The sequence below is a fragment of the Chelonia mydas genome, chromosome 7 (genome assembly GCF_015237465.2).
Source record: "Chelonia mydas isolate rCheMyd1 chromosome 7, rCheMyd1.pri.v2, whole genome shotgun sequence".
Classification (NCBI taxonomy): domain Eukaryota; kingdom Metazoa; phylum Chordata; order Testudines; family Cheloniidae; genus Chelonia; species Chelonia mydas.
Genome location: NC_057853.1, coordinates 39,515,086 through 39,535,383, shown reverse-complemented (window position 1 = coordinate 39,535,383; position 20,298 = coordinate 39,515,086). Strand labels below are relative to the sequence as shown.

The following is a 20,298-nucleotide window of genomic DNA, read 5'->3' as shown; positions in this document are numbered from 1 at the left end:
TGACATCATCGGGGATACTGTTCCTGACAGCTTGTAGTCCATCTTTGTGTGGGATGTTGGTGTAGAGGGCTTCTACATCCATAGTGGCCAGGATGGTTGTAACAGGGTCTCGACTCACCTCCGCTGGCGCCTCCTGCTGACTGCTCCGGGAATTAGCTCTTGTCAGCTATGGAGCGCCCTCTGCGCATGGTGTCTCGCCCGTCGTGTGCTCTGCTAGTTTGGGACCTGTGTTGCTCCCCACTTGGCAGCGTCCTCTTCGGGACACTGCCCTCTGGCAGTGCCCCCTACTCTGTTCTTACCCTCTTCTGTGGGGGGGGGGGGGCGGTCAACAGCAGTCCTTTGGTTTGCACTTGCCTCAGTGGCCAACCACAACCCCAAAGTCTAGCCCCTCACTTCAGGGGCAAGTTGCAGTCTGTTTCGGCCACACTCCTCTGTGGCCAGGTGCAGTGCAAGCGTGGGAATGGGGGACCCAGGCCCACCTGCTACTCTGGGTCCTGACCCAGGGACTCTCTAGCGGCAGCCTCTCTCTGCCCTCCTTCTCTCCCCTCTTGTCCGCCTATCTTCCCTGGTCCACTTCCCCTTTGGCCCAGTGTACCTTCTCGACCCTTTCTAGCAGGGGCTGCAGCCTGGCAGGTAACTGGGCCAGAGCTCTCCTCTGCTCCCCCCAAGCCTGCCCAGCACTGCTGTGTCCAAGGTGCTATCTCCCTCATCTCAGGAGCCAGGGAGAGACTGCCCTCTCCTCTGCTAGGCAGCCTTTATATAGGACCCAGCTCAGCCCTGATTGGCTGCCTCTCCCTTTGTCCTGACTGGCTCTCCACAAGCCCCTCTTGATTGGCTGCTGGTCTGCGCAGCCTCTCTGGCCTGTTCTAGTCCTTTTTGTCGTGGAATGGGGTAACTGCCCCACTACAATGGTGTTTTCTGGAAGATCACCAATGGATTGTAGTTTCCTGAGGAAGTCAGTGGTGTCTCGAAGATAGCTGGGAGTACTGGTGACGTAGGGCCTGAGGAGAGAGTCTATATAGCCAGACAATCCTGCTGTAAGAGTGCCAATGCCTGCGATGATGGGGCATCCAGGATTCCCAGGTTTATGGATCTTGGGAAGCAGATAGAATACCCCTGTTCAGGGCTCTCAGGGTGTGTCTGTGTGGATTTGTTCCTGTGTATCTTTAGGGAGTTTCTTGAGCAGATGGTGCAGTTTCTTTTGGTACTCCTCAGTGGGATCAGAGGATAGTAGCCTGTAAAATGTGTTGTTGGAGAGTTCTCTAGCAACCTCTTGTTCATAATCCAATCTGTTCATGATGACTACAGCACCTCCTTTGTTAGTCTTTAAGGTGCCACAAGACTCCTCATTGTTTTTGCCAGGGCTTTGGATCTGTGCTCCGGCTCCACTCCAGCTTCAAGCAAAAACCTGCAGCTCCACTGCTCCGGAGCTGCTCTGCGCTCCAGCTCTGGGCTCTGCTCCAAAGCCCTGGTTTTTGCTAAAACAGACTAACACGGCTACCCCTCTGAAACTTGATTCATTGGAAAGGACATCACAATAAGTTGAAATTTCCTTTTAAAATATATTACAATATTTCTTGCCACTTAAGAGATCCTGTTAATGAATAGAAGTTTTTTCCTATCATTATCATAAGTCCCTGGTTAATGTACTTTTCTTTTCTACTCAAATGTACATGTTTAAGTCATACAAGGAGGTAATGTTGCTCATAATGCTAATATCAGATGCTAGCCCTATCGATGAACAGGGCCGCCCAGGGGATTCAGGGGGCCTGGAGTCTTCGGCGGTGGGGGTCCTTCCTCTCCGGGTCGTTGGGGCACTTCATTGAAGACATGGAGCGGAAGGACCCCCGCCGCCAAGTTGCCACCGAAGACCCAGAGCGGAAGAAGCGGTGGCGGGTCCTTCACTCCAGGTGTGTTTGGTGACATTGAAGGACCCCCCGCCACTGAAGTGCAGCCGAAAACTCTTGTGGGGGCCCCTGAAAACTCTTGTCGGGGCCCCTGCAAGGCCCGGGGCCTGGGGCAAATTGCCGCACTTGCCTTCCCCTCTAGGCGGCCCTGTTGATAAATAAAAAGTAATCTATGGATACTCAATTTGTTTGAAGTGCTTTCATTCATTTTGGGTGGAGTCTTAGTTTTCAAGTTTCATATTGGAAGCCCAGCTTTGGAAATATGACTTTTTAGAGAGAATGATTTAATACATGTTTTAAACTATGGGAGCTCTTATCTCTCTGATGACACATACTCTTTGATTGATTCAAAAATTACTTCTGGGGGTGTTATGAGATTTTCCTGGGGAACTTAAGCTCCACAAGGTGTTCTGAAATGTAAAAATAGACATGTGTAGGTGGCACAGTTGCTTAGAGGTATATGCTATAGATGGGGGCTCAGTTATGAATACAGATGTTCTCAAATTCCTTATTATAAAGCTTTCTCTGATTTGAAAATTACGATGCCTCAGCTTGAAATTAGAGGAGTCCTAATTATAATTGTTATCCTAATCAAAATGGCTTTTAAAAAACCCTCTGGTATCTCATGGAAAACTTTTCAAACATTTTGTTTAGGCAGCATGCTGCTAATATGTCATATTCTGTATTTCTCATGCTTTAATTAATATCCCTAGAAACATCTGCATTTAATGTGAACATAAGAATGGCCATACTGGGTCAGCCCAGTATCCTGTCTGCCGACAGTGGCCAATGCCAGGTGCCCCAGAGGGAGTGAACCTAACAGTTAATGATCAAGTGATCTCTCTCCTGCCATCCATCTCCACGCTCTGACAAACAGAGGCTAGAGACATCATTCCTTACCCATCCTGGCTAATAGCCATTAATGGACTTAACCTCCATGAATTTATCCAGTTCTCTTTTAAACCCTGTCATAGTTCTAGCCTTCACAACCTCCTCAGGCAAGGAGTTCCACAGGTTGATTGTGCTCTCTGTGAAGAACTTCCTTTTATTTGTTTTAAACCTGCTGCCCATTAATTTCATTTGGTGGCCCCTAGTTCTTATATTATGGGAACTAGTAAATAACTTTTCCTTATTCACTTTCTCCACACCACTCATGATTTTATGTACCTCTTTCATAGCCCCCCTTTGTCTCCTCTTTTCCAAGCTGAAAAGTACTAATCTCTTTAATCTATCCTCATATGGGACCCATTCCAAACCCCTAATCATTTTAGTTGCCCTTTTTTGAACCTTTTCCAATGCCAGTATATCTTTTTTGAGATGAGGGGACCACATTTATATGCAGTATTCAAGATGTGGGCGCACCATGAATTTATATAAGGGCAATAAGCTATTCTCCATCTTATTCTCTATCCCTTTTTAAATGATTCCTAATATCCTGTTTGCTTTTTTGACTGCCGCTGCACACTGCGTGGACGTCTTCAGAGAACTATCCACGATGACACCAAGATTTCTTTCCTGATTAGTTGTAGCTAAATTAGCCCCCATCATATTGTATGTATAGTTGGGGTTATTTTTTCCAATGTGTAATACTCTACATTTATCCACATTAAATTTATTTTGCCATTTTGTTGCCCAGTCACTGAGTTTTGTGAGATCTTTTTGAAGTTCTTCACAGCCTGCTTTGTTGTTAACTATCTCGAGCAGTTTAATATCGTCTGCAAACTTTGCCACCTCACTGTTGACCCCTTTCTCCAGATCATTTATGAATAAGTTGAATAGGATTGGTCCTAGGACTGACCCTTGGGGAACACCACTAGTTACCCCTCTCCATTCTGAAAATTTACCATTTATTCCTACCCTTTGTTTCCTGTCTTTTAACCAGTTCTCAATCCATGAAAGGATCTTCCCTCTTATCCCATGACAACTTAAATTACATTGCTATCTGCAACTCTGACATCATTTCCTGTTATACCTAGAATTAAAAGCTGTAACTACTCACATACTGCTATGTGACAATTTTGCCATTTCTCCCTGTAGGTTCTTGCCAAGTTCAAAGAGAGGCTCAACAAGAGCCACCAAGTTTTTTTCTCCTGTGAGTGACACTGAGGTTTCTTGTCTGCTTTCCTCCTCAAGCCCTTTCATCTCCTCCTGTAACCCGATCCCCTTCCTCGTTTACATCTCTCTCTCTCCTCTTCTCCTTCCCACCACAGTACAAGCATGTTCTGGACTTTTCTATTGCTCAGTTATAGTTACCCTTTTGGTTAGCCCCTTATCGCCATTCTCCTTTCTTCTCTTCACCTCCCGAAGTCTTAGAATGTACTGTTTGCAGTCATTGCTGTGAGTCCCTCTCTGTCACCTCCCTTATGAATCTTCTCCTCTTTCAGTTGTATTTTCTTCCCTCTACTGAAACTGCACTCATCATTTTAATGATTGTTTTGGACACACTTAGGCATTTACTCCCTCCTCGTTATTTTTGACCCCCTGCTATTTTTCAGAAATACCATCCTGATTGACATCTAGTTCTCCCCTGGCTTTTTTGGACACAGTCTTATGATTCTTGTGCATCCCTGACCACTCCTTTATTATGTTTCTTGACAGGCTCTCTCCAACCTTTCATGCCCCCCACCCCCAATCTCTCTGGTAGGCCCACTCCTTTTCTTTCTCCTCCCTATTTCTGGGTGACTTCATCCATTTGTGGGGCTTCAACTACCATCTCTGTGCTGAAAACTGAGAGATGAACATCTACATGATTGACTTGTGTTTCTCCATCCAATCTCATGTCTCAGCCTGAGTGTACAGTTTCTAGTTGTTAACCGCAGGTCTTTTTTGGGGTGGTCTAAACATTTAGAGATTCCAAGGCCAGAAGGGACCATTGTGATCATCTAGTCTGCCAGTAGGAAAAATCCCCAATGACTGGAGACAGGACACAAGGTTGGGAGGGCTCTGAGTTATTACAGAGATTCTTTCCCAGGTGTCTGGCTGGTGGGTCTTGCCCACAGGCTCAGGGTCTAACTGATCACCATATTTGGGGTTGGGAATAAATTTTCTCTCAGATCAGAATGGCAGAGACTCTGGGGGGTTTTGCCTCCCTCTGCAGCATGGGTCACTTGCAGGTTTAAACTAGTATAAATGGTGACTTCTCTGTAACCGGAAGTTATTACATCATGATTTGAGGATGTCAGTAGCTCAGCCAGAGGTTAGGGGTTTATTACAGGAGTGGGTGGGTGCGAGTCTGTGGCCTGTAATGTGCAGGAGATCAGACTAGATGATCACAATGGTCCCATTGTGGTCACAGTGGTCCCACATTGGATCTTGATTTCAGAATTGTCAGTGATGGTGAATCCACTGCGACCCTGACTAAATTGTTCCAATGATCAGTTCCTCTCAGAGTTAAAAATGTATGCCTTATTTCCCATCTGAATTTCAACTACCAGCCATTGGATAGAGGAATACCTTTCTCAGCTAGACTGAAGAGCCAATTATTAAATATTTGTGCCCCATGTGTGATCAAGTCACACCTTAATCCTTTTCTTAAACTACATAGATTGAGTTTTTTGAGTCCATCACTATAAAGTGTGGTTTTTAATCCTGTAATCTTTCTCATGACTCATGAACCTTCTCCAGTTTATCAATGTCCTTCTTGAATTGTGGGTACTGGAATGGTTTCCTTTTTATAACCGGTATTTTCTTTTTATAGCATGTATTCATATTTACAGATCTTAAGTGTAATATTTTTCTTTTTAAAAAAACTCGTCAAAAGAAAAACACTAAATTTTGGAAGTTAACTTTTCTATTGAATAGGACATATGCTAAATATTGTGAATTAAATTGATGGTTTACACTTTATTATAATAATAATCTGTGTACTTGAGTGTGTAGAATATTGTAGATCACATAGACCACATTTACAGTGAGAAATAAATATTGTGGTGATACATTTCAATCTGTACCCTTGTAATAATAAAATCCCAGGCTATAATATATATTCTGTAGCAATAGCATGAAGTGGTGCTACCCTGTGACAACCTGAGAGCTATCTCATGATACTTTACAACAGTTGTAAAAATAAATATAAATATTCACAATGCACAGCATTGGTCCTAAATGGTCATTGGTCACAGTCTAGGTTCATATATTATTTCCTCTTTTCCGTGCCTTGTTTTTCTCCTGCTGTTCTCTTGTGAGAGTGGCTGGCAGAAATTGTCACTGTGCGTACTAGGGAAAAAAGGTTCAGTGAATTCTAATCTCAAAGTTGTTTATTTCTCCCCAACATAAACTCTGCGGTGAAAAAAAACATAAAAGGTGAATGACATTTTTACGGACTACAAATCCATTTAGTTCATATTTCTGCTTACTTTTCTGAACACATCACACTTAAAATGCAGTCATCCCTTCATCTCTTGGCAGAAGAGGCACTATAATCTTTGGCAGAATTTTCTGTTTTGATTATGCAATTTGGTGTAATTTAAGTTAATATCTGCTTCATTCTGACATAGTGTAATCTCAGAGAATGCTATTTGAGGAGGATAAAAGAAACCGCTAGACTGATAGATTTATGTGACATTAAATACTTTAATATGCCATCTTGTGCTGCAACTCTCCCTAGAATAAGATGCTACCTACCTTAGGTCATCTAATAATTGACTTTCTCCTACCTTTCTCCATGACAATCTGAGAAACCAAGTTCTATTTTTCATTAACTCTTACACTGATGGTTACAATCCCCAGGTAACTATCTATCTATCAGGAACTGTAAAACTTGAAAATGTTTGGCGTAATGGCAAAGGGAAAAACAAAAGGGAAGATTTGATTTTTCTTTCCCAGATATGTACATGAGAATTCTGCAAACATAGAAGCTTGGAGTCTTGAATATCCACTTCCCCTAATGTGCCTTTTTTAAAGCAGAAACTCAGTATAATTTCACTTAATACCCCCATCAGGATAGGTAATCCCCTGCAGGGCAGGTGACATTTTCAGTGCCCCTGTCTGCAAATTCCAATATCTATACGTGCCCTGTGAAATGCCTACTCTGACCTATTGTTCATAATTCTACTTAAGTTGCCCAAAATGTAAGTTATTGCTATAATTAGAGTAATGTGAGATTGAGTTAATTCATATCACAGGAATTTATCCAACCACTTTATCCAATTTCACTTCAAATTGGTTTGTACAAAGATGATGAAAACTAATGAAAGTCCATTGAGTAGCAGCTAATTTGAGGTGAAATCATAAGGCATTTCAGATTTGACCTGGTTTTAGATACATAGTGAAACACCAAGCCATCAAAGTTTCTTGTGGTTTTGGGTTTCAAAACAGAAATTTCTCACGGCTCTAGCAATGCTGTTTGTTACTAGCAGCTCATGTTATTGTCATCTATTGGGCAAATGGGTCAGGTAGAAATCTGAGGCAATCTGGACCGACTGATATAAGTCTACTTGACACAGGCTTCTGCTCTTGAGACCCCATCACTGGAGTATAGAAAAGGAGGGAAGAAGTTGGATAGAAGTTTGTCTTTGTAGCCAACACTAGTCTGAATCCAAATTTTGCTGAATTCATAACCCTTAGTTTGTTCAAGTACAATAGGTATCCTTGATCTGCAAGTCCCAGAAAATACTTTAAAATGTCTTCCATATGTATATCTTAAACAAAGAAATAAAATAAGAAAATACGTTAGTGTGTTTTTTAAGGGGCTTCATAAAACCGCAAGTTCATCTTATTTGTAATTTTTGACAAAATAACATCAAACTCAAAACTCAGGCAAGTTCAATCAGCTAGACCAAATATATGCGGATAGATTTAAATGCAGTAGGTCAAGTACAGTATTTTGATTTCAAGTATTTTTATATTTAAAAATATCTTCATTTAGATAACAATATTTATGCCTTGTAACAGAATAAATTCTGTGGAGTATAAAGGAAAACCAAAGCAAAATAACAATATCTATTTTAACCATAAGAGAGAGAGAATCACAACTATTCACTGGCATTTTATCAGACCTGGATGAGATCAGGACTCTTTTCCTAATGTTATTAGCTTGCACATACATATGTTTGATGAGCTGAGGCAGGAATTTTAAATAATGGGTAGTTAACAAAGAGGAAAAAAACAAAATTCTATTCCTATGGGTGTTATAAAAGAACAGTAGATACAACTGAAAGCTGCTTTACCTGAATATCATTGGAGAAAAGATCTATGTTTCCACAACATTACCGTAATCAAAGCATAGGAGTTTTCTGCCAACTATTCCATTTTTTTATACGACAGTAACATCTTGATGCCCAATTGAGATTGTGGCCACATTGTGATCGGCACTGTACAAACCGTAATAACCTCACTCCAATGAGTTTACAATATAAACAGACAAGATGAAGACTTTACAGATGGGGAACCAAGGTATAGAGGGAGAAATGAACTTGCCCAAGGTCTGTGATAGAGCTGAGAACTGAGCCTGTATCTCCTGAGTTCCAGTCAAATGCCTTAACCTCAAGAGCAAACTTCCTATTGAAGGTACATGCACATTCTGGCAACAGTGCAGGAGTTAAAAGTAGAATTTTCAAGCTGAAGACATGTCCCATGCTTTTTGCCTGTATCTTAATCTCTGCTGATGCCAACAGTGAAGCTCTGGGCTTACTTTACACACTACTGTATTTAAAACAAAGAAACAAAAGCAAAACACTCCCCTCAGATCAAGATGCATTTATCTTATTTTAAGCTTTACTGTATGCTTCAGCAGCTCTGTGCTTTTTATTGCCATCAACTCCATGGAACAACTTTGCATGTTAAGCTCATTGCTCACTGGGATATTGCTTCCATGATTTCAATGATAGTGTTGAAGGATTTAGCAGAGTAAAATTGTGAGGTTTGAAGGGCTTGACAGAATTCTTCTATACTGTCAACTACAGCCATGTTTTTTGAATGAAGGCACGCAATTTTTGCAGGAAAAGTGTGTTATAGTCAAACGTTCCCAAACTCTGATTTCCTAAATGAAACACCACCCTTAAAGTCAGGTTTCAGAGTAGCAGCCGTGTTAGTCTGTATCTGCAAAAAGAAAAGGAGTATTTGTGGCACCTTAAAGACTCAAATAAATTTGTTAGTCTCTGTGGTGCCACAGGTACCCCTTTTCTTTTCACCCTTAAAGCGTTCATCAGAATGCAAGTTTATCTTTGCCTTCCATTGATTTCACTTAGAAACATCCAATTATAACCTAGTAGAATGCTTTTTCCTAAAGTTGCTTATCTGCAAAGTTGAAATTAATTACACTATTCACAAGTTTACAGTGTAACAGTTAAAGCTGTGCAGAGCTCAGCACTTTGACTTTGAGGTTTGTATGAACATGTTTTTCTTCAGCTTTGGTCCATGTAGCTTGCCACCTGTTGAGTTTTTGCTTAGTTTGATTTCAGTAAACTAAAAATAAAAGTGAAGGTCTGTTGAAATGTCCATATTTCCGTCTGGTTTGGAACTAAACCATGAATCATCCCAGGTTCACTCAGAAAACTTGTGATATTGAGAGAGCTTTCCATGAATCTACTCAGAGTTCTGAGCTTCCAACAAAATCAGGCTGGTTTCACCATTTTTGTTCCAAACATTTGCACAGTTCTCATATGCAGTATTAGGATGAATAGCATTCTTTATTTGTGCATAGTCTGAGGTATCTGAACCCAATCCTCAACTCTTCTGTGTCTTAATGATAACATTTTACGTGTATTTCATCGACGTGAAAGTTGACTAGTAGAACATCAGTATGGATATACTGACTCAGACCAACGGACCATCTATCCCAGTATCCTGTCTTCTCACAGTGGCCAATGCCAGATGCTTCAGAGAGAGTGAACAAAACAGGGCAATTTATTGAACATCCCCAGTTGTCCTGTCCCAGCTTCTGGCAGTCAGAGGTTTAGGGACTCCCAGAACATGGGGTTGCATCCCTGGCCATCTTGTCTAATAGCCATTGATGGACCTATCCTCCATGAATATATCTAATTTTTTTTAACCCGGTTATAGTTTTGCCCTTCACATTCAGCCCCTGGCAATGATTTCCACAGGTTGATTGTGCATTGTGTGAAGCACTACCTTTTGTTGGTTTGAAACCTGCTGCCTTTTAATTTCATTAGGTGATCCCTGGTTCTTGTGTTTTACTCCTTCAGATAACACTTCCTTATTCAATTTCTCCACACCATTCATGATTTTATAGACTTCTATCATATCCCGCCTTAGTTATCTCTTTTCTAAACTGAATAGTCCCAGCCTTTTAAATCTCTCCTCATATGGAAGCTGTACCATGCCCCTAATATTTTTCTTGCCCTTCTCTGTCCTTTTTCTGATTCTAATATATCTTATTGAGATGGGGCGACCAGAACTGCACACAGTAGTCAAAGTGTGGGTGTACCTTGGCTTCATATAGTGGCCTTATGATATTCTCTATCTTATTATCGATCCCTTTCCTAATGGTTCATAACATTGTTAGTTTTTTTATCTCTGCTGAACATTGAGCGGATGTTTTCAGAGATCTTTCTTGAGTGGTATCAGCTAATTTAGATTCCATCATTTTGTATATATAGTTGGAATTATGTTTTCCAATGTGCACTACTTTGCATTTATCAACATTGAATTTCATCTACCATTTTTGTTGTCCAATCACCCAGTTTTTTGAGATCCCTTTGTAACTCTTTGCAGTCAGCTTTGGATTTAACGATCTTGAGTAATTTTGTATCATCTGCAAGTTTTGCTACCTCACTGTTTACTCCTTTTCCCAGATTACGTATGAATATGTTGAATAGTACTGGTACTAGTGCAGATCCTTGGGGGACCTTGCTATTTACTTCTCTGTTTACTCCTACTTTTTGTTTCCTATATTTTTACCAGTTATTGATCCATGAGAGGACCTTCCCTTTTATTCCATGATTGCTTAGTTTGCTTACCAGCCTTGGTGAAGGACCTCATCAGAGTCTCTCTGAAAATCCAAGTACCATAACCACTGAATCACCCTTGTCCACATGTTTGTTGACCCCCTGAAAGAATTCTAATAGATTGGTGATTTCCCTTTACAAAAGCCATGTTGACTCTTACCCAAATATCGTGTTCATCTATGTGTCTGATAATTCTGTTCTTTAATGTAGTTTCAACCAGTTTGCTTGGTACTGAAGTTAGGTTTACTGGCCTGTAATTTCCAGGATCGCCTCTGGAGACTTTTAAAAATATCAGCGTCACATTAACTACTTTTCAGTCATCTGGTACAGAAACTGATTTAAATGATAGGTTACATACCACAGTTATTAGTTCTGCAATTTCATATTTGAGTTCCTTCAGAACTCTTGGGTGAATACCATCTGATTCTGGTGACTTATTACGGTTTAATTTATCTTTTTTTCCCCAAAAGCTCCCCTGTCGTTGCCTCATGTTGGGACAGTTACTCAGACATGTCACCTAAAAAGAATGGCTCAGGTGTGGGAATCTCCTTCACAGTCTCTGCAGTGAAGATGGATGTAAAGGATTCATTTAGATTATCCACAATGGCCTTGTCTTCCTTTGGTGCTTCTTTAGAACCTTGATCATCCAGGGGCCCCACTGGTTGTTTGGCAGGCATCCTGCTTCTGAATAGTTAAAATATTTTTGCTGTTTATTTGTGTGTCTATTGCTAGTTCTCTCCAAATTTTTTTTCAGCCTGCACTTTTACACTTGACTTGCTAGAGTTTATGTTCCTTTCTATTTTTCTGAACAGGATTTTACTTCTAATTTATAAAGGATGCATTTTTGTCTCTAACCACCTCTTTTACTTTATTGTTTTAGCCATGGGGGTGTTTTCTGGTACTCTTACTCTTTCTTTTTTATTTGGGGTATACTTTTAGTTTGAATCTCTAGTGTGGTGTTTTTTAAAAAAAATTAATGCAGTTTGGAGGCATTTCACTCTTATGACCATTTCTTTTAATTTCCATTTAACTAGCCTTCTTTTTTGTTGTAATATGATCTAATAGTAGGTATGGTATTGTTCACATTTTGAGAATTGACTGATTTCTGTGTTAACCTACAAAAAGAAACTCCAGTGCTTAAATAACTGAATGTTTGGATCTTTGTGTGTTTTCCAGGAAGTTGAAGTTTTTCTTAACTACTTTCACAGATAAAATGTTTCGCTGAAGTAATTGCAATAATTTTGTTCTTTAAGCCGGTCAATGCATAGTAAGTTAATAGCAGGGTACAATACACCAAGTAACTGTTACTCTGCTTCACCAACTTGTATCAGAAACAATGATTAAATCCATTAGTCATTTGGAATAATAGTAGCAACAAAACCCTCTGTTGTAGCGAGAGGCTATTTTATTCATCTAACAATCATTTATTGTATTATGCTCTTGGAAGAGCAGAATCCAGAGGTGCTACAAATGATGAAGGATGTAGCATAATTGTAACCTTCAAGCACTTTCCTTTCCTGGCTATGTTCATGTAAATGTTCAGGTCGAAAGCTGATGACTTGGCTCTTTATTGTAGGTATTATGCAATGTTAGTCTATTAGCAGGAAATACTTGGAGGCAAATTATCAGTGCTTGTTGCTCAGAACTGGAAAAGTTGGCCTGCCACAGAGGCAGTAATAATAATTAATAAAATTCCAAAGGAGGTATGTGGAACTGCCTGAGAGCTGAGCTGTCCCGTTCACAGTACACATCATCTCTGTGTGTGATTCTTGTACATTAAGTTGGGATCCTTTGGCCACTTTCACAACCATTTGATTCTCTGTAGTTTCTGATGCAGCACAGGTTCGTTGGCATACTTTGGATTCTAATTTGAATTGGTTTTGATGATTTGGAGGGTGTTAAATAAGGCAATTCTCTTCGATCATGACCTGATTCAGATTAAAATCAGGTAAAAGCTCTGTTGTCATCTTGCAGTCAACTCATTCTCCCACCCTGTTCCTTCATTTTTTTGCTGGGGCATGGTGCAGAAACACTGCTCTAATCTCATCGATCAGTGTTCTTCTCTTAATGATGGGCATAGGTCATTTGTTGATTCTGATCATTTTTATCTCTTTCCACAGTGTTTGATCCTATTGACCATGAGACTGTTGACTTAAAAAAGATTAGGAATAGATCTGTCATACTTGAATGTTTTCATTCAGCCCTATCGGATAGATCCCAGGAGGTTAGGTGACCTCACAAGGTCTCCTTTGTTCTGTTTCTTTGGTGGTTTATTCTGACACCCCTCTTTTTCAATCTGTATGTGAGACCAGTGTGGGAGATAGTGAGGTAGTGTAATATGAACAGTATAGTCATGACACTTAACTGTGCAGCAAGTCCTCATCAAATCTAGTTGGTGGATGATTCTTGTCTTGTGCTTGGGCAAGATGAGATGACATTGAGTTGGGGGAAAACTCAGTCCTTGCAAGGTGGAGGTGAAGCTGGTAGTTTGGAAGATCCAACTAAAACAACGTCGCACTATAAATCATCTAAAACCACTCAAACATCTTCTAAAGCAGAGTCCAGTAGTCCGTTTATGTAGTAGTAATTTGCATGTGGAGCACATTTCACCTGTGTTCTTTTGACTACATTAGCTACCAAAATGTTTCTGTATGTAATTCAAGGGATTAATTTTGATCTGTAAAGCCATACTTGGTTGTTTTCTTGGCTGTTTCAAAAATGACCTCTCAAGTAATAGCTCAACATTCAGAATGGGAACCTAATGCAGTCTGTTAATTTGAATTCTGGGCATTCTCACAGGAAGGCTCTCTGTTTTGGGATTTGCTTTACTGGTTGGTCAGACAGGGTTAGAATTTGACCTTCAGGGCATATTGGTAAGGCGTCTGTTTATTCAGACTTCTTCTGTATTCAGCTGGTATAAGGTTGAATCTTTTGGTGGTCCATGGTGGGTCTTCCCCTCCCCCGCATTAACTTTTGTCAAATGTTACTATTTATATGTAGGCACAGTTCCTTAGCTGGACAAAAAGTCAATGGTACTATGGCAACTGATGCCAGCTGTTGATCCACCATTTAATTTTTAAATTTAAATGACTAAAATTGTAAAGTCACTCAGAGAATTGTGATAGGTGCACATTTTATAAATCCATCAAATTAAAACGCTGGCCATTTCTCCCTGTTGGGAGTAGTACAGCCCCTGGTTATTCCAATGCATGGCCACCAGAGTAGGGACAAACTGGTTCCAGGCCTACCTCATTTTAAGGCAGCCAGTATAATTAATTGTTTGAGTGAGGGGAGCTAGGACTTTCTGCCCCCTCCTCTATCATTGGTTTGAGGAGGCTTCTTTGCCAAGGTCAGACTCCTGCAGATGAAAAAAGGCTCCTTCTCCTTGACCTCCAATTTTATTAGAAGTCAGAATAATCTGCAAGCCATGTGGCTGCCTGATTTTGGAAGCCACTTCCTATTTGACTTGGCCCCTTATGAAGCAGAATTATATGTGAGAGAAATTAGCCCCCTTTTCTGAATACAGTCTGGGAAAATTATTCAAATCAGTTGCATGTTACTTTGGGAGGATTAATTAGCAAAAAATTATAAAGTACTTTGGGATTTCCTTAGAAGAAAGATGTGCAAAGAGGAGTGCCTAGTGTTAATATTATTTCTTTGTAAGGAAGTTACTGATTACAATATCTGTTAATCTGGAGAGATTGTTTTAGTGTTTTGATTTAGTTTTCTTGTATCTAATTTTTTTCAAGGAGCCTAATTTTATCTATCTATCTTTGATTACTATATTAAAATATTCATAGTCAGAACAAATTTGTCTCATAAAAAGACCAGTTGGGGGAAAACAGACTTTGAATGTATGTCTTTCAGGTGAATTACCTCACATAAGAGTGCAAAGATATATTAAATATTGTTTCATACAGTTATCGTAGAGGACATACAATCTAAGTCATCTAGTTGCTAACACTGAATAAACAAAAAGCTATCAAGTGTGACAAAGCTCCGTCCTTGCCTCCGTGGGTCCCGCGTTTCCTGGCGGATTTCGCTAGCCTCAGAGGCTCACTGTGACCCTCCACGTAACCCTTCTCTCTCTACAGACAAGGGTCACAGTCTACTGAGCCATTTTCATCATAAGCCAGCGAGGGAGGTGAGGAGAAGGTATCCTTCCTTGCATAGTCTCTGTTGTCTCCCAGTCTCAGTGATTAATCAGGGGGCAAAGGTGGCGGGGAGCCCAGGCCCACCCTCTACTCCGGGCTCCAGCCCAGGGACCCTAATAGTATCAGCTATGGTAGCTGACCTTTTAGAAACATGGCATGTGCAATTCCCTGGGCTACTTCCCCCACAGCAGCCCTCACTTCCTCAAGCTCCACTTCACCCTTACCTCAGGGCCTCCTTCCTTGTGCCTGATATGGTGTGTACTACTCAGCCTCTCCAACAGCACAACTTCCTCACACAGCTCCTGACATGCACACCCACCTGACTAACTGCGAGGCTTTTAAATAGTTTCAGCCAGCCCCTGATTGGCTTCAGGTGTCCCAATCCACCTAACATTCTCCCTGCCTTCTGGAAAGTTCTTAATTGGCCCCAGGTGTCTTAATTGACCTGGAGCAGCTGCCATTTCACTTATCCTGGTACCAGGGATTTGTTTAGCCTGGAGCTAATATATCTATCTCCCACTACTTTTCTATAGACATCTGGCCTTGCCCCGTCACACAAGTTACATATTCAGTTCTTTAATTTTTCATTCAGACTACATATTGTTTCTAAACTTGTCTTTTGTAACTATTTTAACATTTCAGTGCTTGTGGCAGGGATGTAAATGTGTTTAAAATGTAAATTTGATGCAGTAATGTCCACACTTTTAATGTTTTAAGCAAATTACCATTAGTTAATTTGTAACAAATTCTTGTGAAACTAAGTAAGTATCTTGTGAAATCCTTGTGAAACTAAGTAACTATCCTAAGTAACTCGTGATCCTTGTGAAATCCTTGTGAAATCAAGTAATTTGAAATCCTTGTGAAACTAAGTAACTATCCTAAGTAACTATCCTTGTGAAACTAAGTAACTATCCTTGTGAAACTAAGTAACTAAGTGCAGCATGTTGAATTATATATGGATTTCACTGTTTTTCTGATATTTACCTTAAATTTTTCTTAATTTCATTTCATTGCTCCCAGTTCATCTTATTACTCACAATTGTATTCCTTGTTAACACTCTGAATAAATCCTCTCCTTCCTTGGGAATATTTGATTCACATATGGGTTTTGGTTTTGAGGCTACTTTTCTCCCATCTATTTAATTCTTGTTTACCCAAGATGTACACGTTCATGAAGAAACATTAAAACAGCTGAAGATTCTGATCAACATTCCTCCTATTCTCACTCATTGTTTCCCCCTGAATTTCTGCCTCTGTATTCTCAAAGCTTGGCTGTTCTAACACATCTACTTTCAATACTTCAGATACTTAGTATATTTCCATCAATTCTTTGGCTATGTTTTAATTCTTTGTTTTGTAATCTGATAAAATCAGTCTAAACTTTGCTTTGACTAAACAGCTCTCTTTTATGGCTATTTCTGCCTTTGTTTTTCCAGGTTGTGCTACTGTATCAGGAGGAGCTGAAGATGAAGGTGAGGCAGAAGCTGGCTGGATTGAAGGTGCCGCTATTCTACTCTCTGTTATTTGTGTTGTACTCGTCACTGCCTTTAATGACTGGAGCAAGGAGAAGCAATTTCGTGGGCTTCAAAGTCGTATTGAGCAGGAACAGAAATTTACTGTGGTCCGAGGTGCACAAGTTATTCAAATCCCAGTGGCAGAGATAGTAGTTGGTGACATTGCACAGGTTAAATATGGTAAGTTTCCACAGATATATTTTCACAACTACTTATCTGGTCTTTAGTAACTTTGGGAAAGACTGATGTTTCAATCAACAATATAATGGGGTGAAAGTTAATTTTGGGACTGACTGCTCTAGAAATGACATAAAAGGCGAAAATGATTCACTACTGAAATTGCCAATGGTAAAGGTGAATGCTGTTAGGGTAAGAAAAGAGCATGACCTGACCTGTGGGCTTGCCATTTTGTGGCCTAATTCTAGTGGTGCTAATGAAAGCTGGTTAGAGTGAAACCTGTGAGAAACCAGAAGTATGAGAGCAGGACTGAAAAGAAATGTGGACACAATCTTTAATGCCTTAAAGTTAGGCATCTAACTAAAACGGGCTTGGCTTTCAGAAATGCTGAGCACCTACAACTTCTATTAACTTAAATAGGAGCTGAAAGTGCTCAGCACTTCTGAAAATTAAGCTTCTGATATTCAGAATCTTTAATTATTCCCACCACAAAAGCAGATCCTTCTTGCTGGTATCTTGCCATTCTAGTCATGCAGAGGAAGCTGTCAGACTCCTATCCCAGGCAGGTTATTTGATGAGCTACTTCGCATGTTTGCAGATAATTTTCATAATAGCTTGTGGTCAGCACACGACAGTGCTGGGAGCAGACCTTGGAGCAGCAGAACATGGAGGTTCTCAATTGTGAGAGGGTGTCTGGGGGTGCTGGATAGTTAGGTGGATGCTGGGGGATGCCTGGAGAGTGCTAGGCTGTCTGCTGCAGGTGGGGAGTGTGTATGGAGGAGTTTTCTCATGGCATGGTGGGGGAGCCGGAGGCTAGTAATAGGCCCTTTACTGTGTGCCTTTGATGTCTCCAATTGCTGTTGCTAATGATGCTACTGATTAGAGCTGTACAGAAAAAGGTAATTTTGTTCTATGGAAGATTTCAATATTTCTATATTTGGATTCTTTCTGATGAGAAACAACCTCCTCCCTCCCCCAATTTTGAGATTCTCTGCAAAGGAGAATGGAACCCTGGTGCAGTCCACCTTGGGGGCTGCCCGGGAGCTGCAGACCCTGGAGGCCTGGGTTCCCCAGCAGCTCCCCAGGCTGGCTGCCAAGGAGACGGGGGGACAACTGGTAGGAAACCTGCTTGGCACAGAGGGTTCTGTCAGTACTGTGGTAAAATCAGACTCCCTCTGCGCAATGTTCTGATTTCACCCAATCCACAGATTTCAGTGAAACGATGTTTTGTTTGAACTTTTCTCATGAGCTCTAATGCTGATCCTGCCAACTGCTCCTTCCTCTCTTGGATGCTGCAGAGGGAGCAGTGAGAGGGGGAGGCTGTGAGTAGTTGCTTGGTTGCCTGCAAAAGAGGCTCTGCATGTAGGCAGAGCAGCTGCAGGACCATGTCTGCAACCCAGAAAATGAGGATCTAGTTAGGCTGTGGGAATTCATGATAGGTCTATCAGGTACTTGAGTGTTGCATGAGGGGCACAAAACTTAGCAGCCCTGTCAACCAGTGCTACTTAGAGAGAAATCCCATAAACCCTATCAGTGATCAGCAAGGGGAGCTCACCATCTCCCTTTGATTTTCTAGCAGCTGAGGAGGCTGCCTATTACTTCTCTCTGGGATGGCAAACTTCACATGCTAAAAAAGTGTTTTTTAAAAAAAGGTTAAACTTGTCTTCGGTGGGATTTGAAGGCGCAACACGTGCTATGTTAGGAGTGACATAGCACTGTCTTAAGATCTTGGCCTTCCCCTCCACAGACTCCCTATAAATAGGGTTTGGGAGGACCAGGAATATAGAGGCTGACATGAACTGTTGTAATGTGTAGTCTTCCATCAGTTGTTTAGTTCAGTGGTTCCCAAACAGGGGTACACAGAGGTCTTCCGGGGGTACCACAACTAATCTAGATATTTGCCTAGTTTTATAACAGACTACATAAAAAGTATTAGTGAAGTCAGTACAAACTAAAATTTCATACAGACCATGACTTCTTTATACTGCTCTGTATACTACACACTGAAATGTAAATTCATTATTTATATTCCAATTGATCTATTTTCTAATTATATGGTAACAATGAGAAAGTCAGCAATTTTTCAGTACTAGTGTGCTGTGACAATTTTGCATTTTTATGTCTGATTTTGTAAGAAAGTAGTTTTTAAGTGAGGTGAAACTTGCAGGCATGGACGATAAATCAGACTCTTGAAAGGGGTACAATAGTCTGGAAAGGTTGAGAGCTATTGGTTTAGTTAAATGCTTATTTTAATTGTTGTTGAGTTGTAGTAATGTTTTATAAGATTAATTATGTTATAGAATTTTCCCCCACCCCCCATCTTACTAAGTCTCTCTGGTTTTCTTTTACCTTGGTCTTAACTAATAGGTGATCTCCTGCCTGCTGATGGGATTTTCATTCAAGGAAATGACCTTAAAATTGATGAAAGTTCTTTAACTGGAGAGTCAGACCAAGTCCGCAAATCTGTTGACAAGGACCCTATGCTGCTATCGGGTGAGTCTGTTTTTTATTCTTTCTGAATTAGTAGTGTTCGCACATCAAAATTTTGATGCTCTTTTTTTTCCCCCCTGAGGTGTGGTTAGATTTTGAAAAGTTGTCAGTAACTTTAGAAATACCATTTATTTGTTGTATGCTGACTTAGGCACAAACCTTGGAGAGTTTTATCTATTAGAAACCTGAGAATTTATTTTAAAATAGACTCTTCAATTTTTATTCATGAAAAGGATCCCTTCTGGATGTTACTTGTGGATAGTATCTTTATGTTGGGATTCATTAAACAGGTAGGTGATTCTACAAGGTGCTTTTCCTCACTAAACCAGGGTCCCACCATGAACTTAACAGACAACCCCAGCAACCTGGTAAATTTCTTATCAAATAATTACATTCAAGCCATCTAAATTCCACTTGCAGTTTCCACTGACTGCAGAATTATTCACTGTGTAACCTGGATGAATTTGGGGTGCAATTTCCAGTTGTCACAAATAACTGGCTATGAATTTCAGTGGCTACGGAAAATTTCTTTTAATAGATGAGATTGGTGAGTCACATACTTAAGGACATTAAAACCCAAATTAGTGCAAAACGAATAAAGTTCCCCCAAAGATAGAAGCATACAGCATAAAAGTTCCTAGGGTTGTCACCCCCTCAGACTTTCAGAGACCATGGAAAATACTGGGAGCCAGGTATATCGTAAGTGGAATGTGCCACTTCAGCTTACATCATCCTGTCAAGCCTGAAATTCCCAAGGAGGGTCCGGTTACCAGCTTCTTTATATACCTTTTCCAATTTCTACCTACACATCTCTGGGACCATATTTGATGAGGTTTCTGCCCCCCTTCCCATGTGTGGTATTCCGGAGAAACTTATTTGCTAATTTAACTTCTGAGGCTGGAATAGGTCTTTTTTTTTTTTTTTTTTTTTTTTACTGTTTCTGTGGAAAAAATACCTATATTTGGCCAAGTTATAAGCCTTTGAAAATTCTGTTTCTACATTCATAGTAGAGACTTGTTAGAGTTCGTCACCTAAATGCTCCCAAGATGCCATCTGCTGTGAGCATGCTTAAGACCAGCACTACAAGGACCGAGTGGGAGTTTCCCTGCAATTGCTGCTGCAGGCTGCTATGGCACCAGACAAAAGAACT

General features: G+C 40.6%; 1 protein-coding gene across 17 annotated transcripts in view; it reads left to right on the top strand.

Annotated features, from left to right (window-relative positions):
• ATP2B2 (ATPase plasma membrane Ca2+ transporting 2) overlaps nt 1-20,298 on the top strand; it is a 708,548-nt gene that overhangs the window by 522,421 nt on the left and 165,829 nt on the right. For all 17 annotated transcript variants that reach the window (XM_043550962.1, XM_043550952.1, XM_043550956.1 and 14 more), the window contains 2 exons: nt 16,404-16,661; nt 19,026-19,151. In XM_043550962.1, the coding sequence (XP_043406897.1) occupies nt 16,404-16,661; nt 19,026-19,151 (384 nt within the window). The remainder of the gene's footprint in view (nt 1-16,403; nt 16,662-19,025; nt 19,152-20,298) is intronic.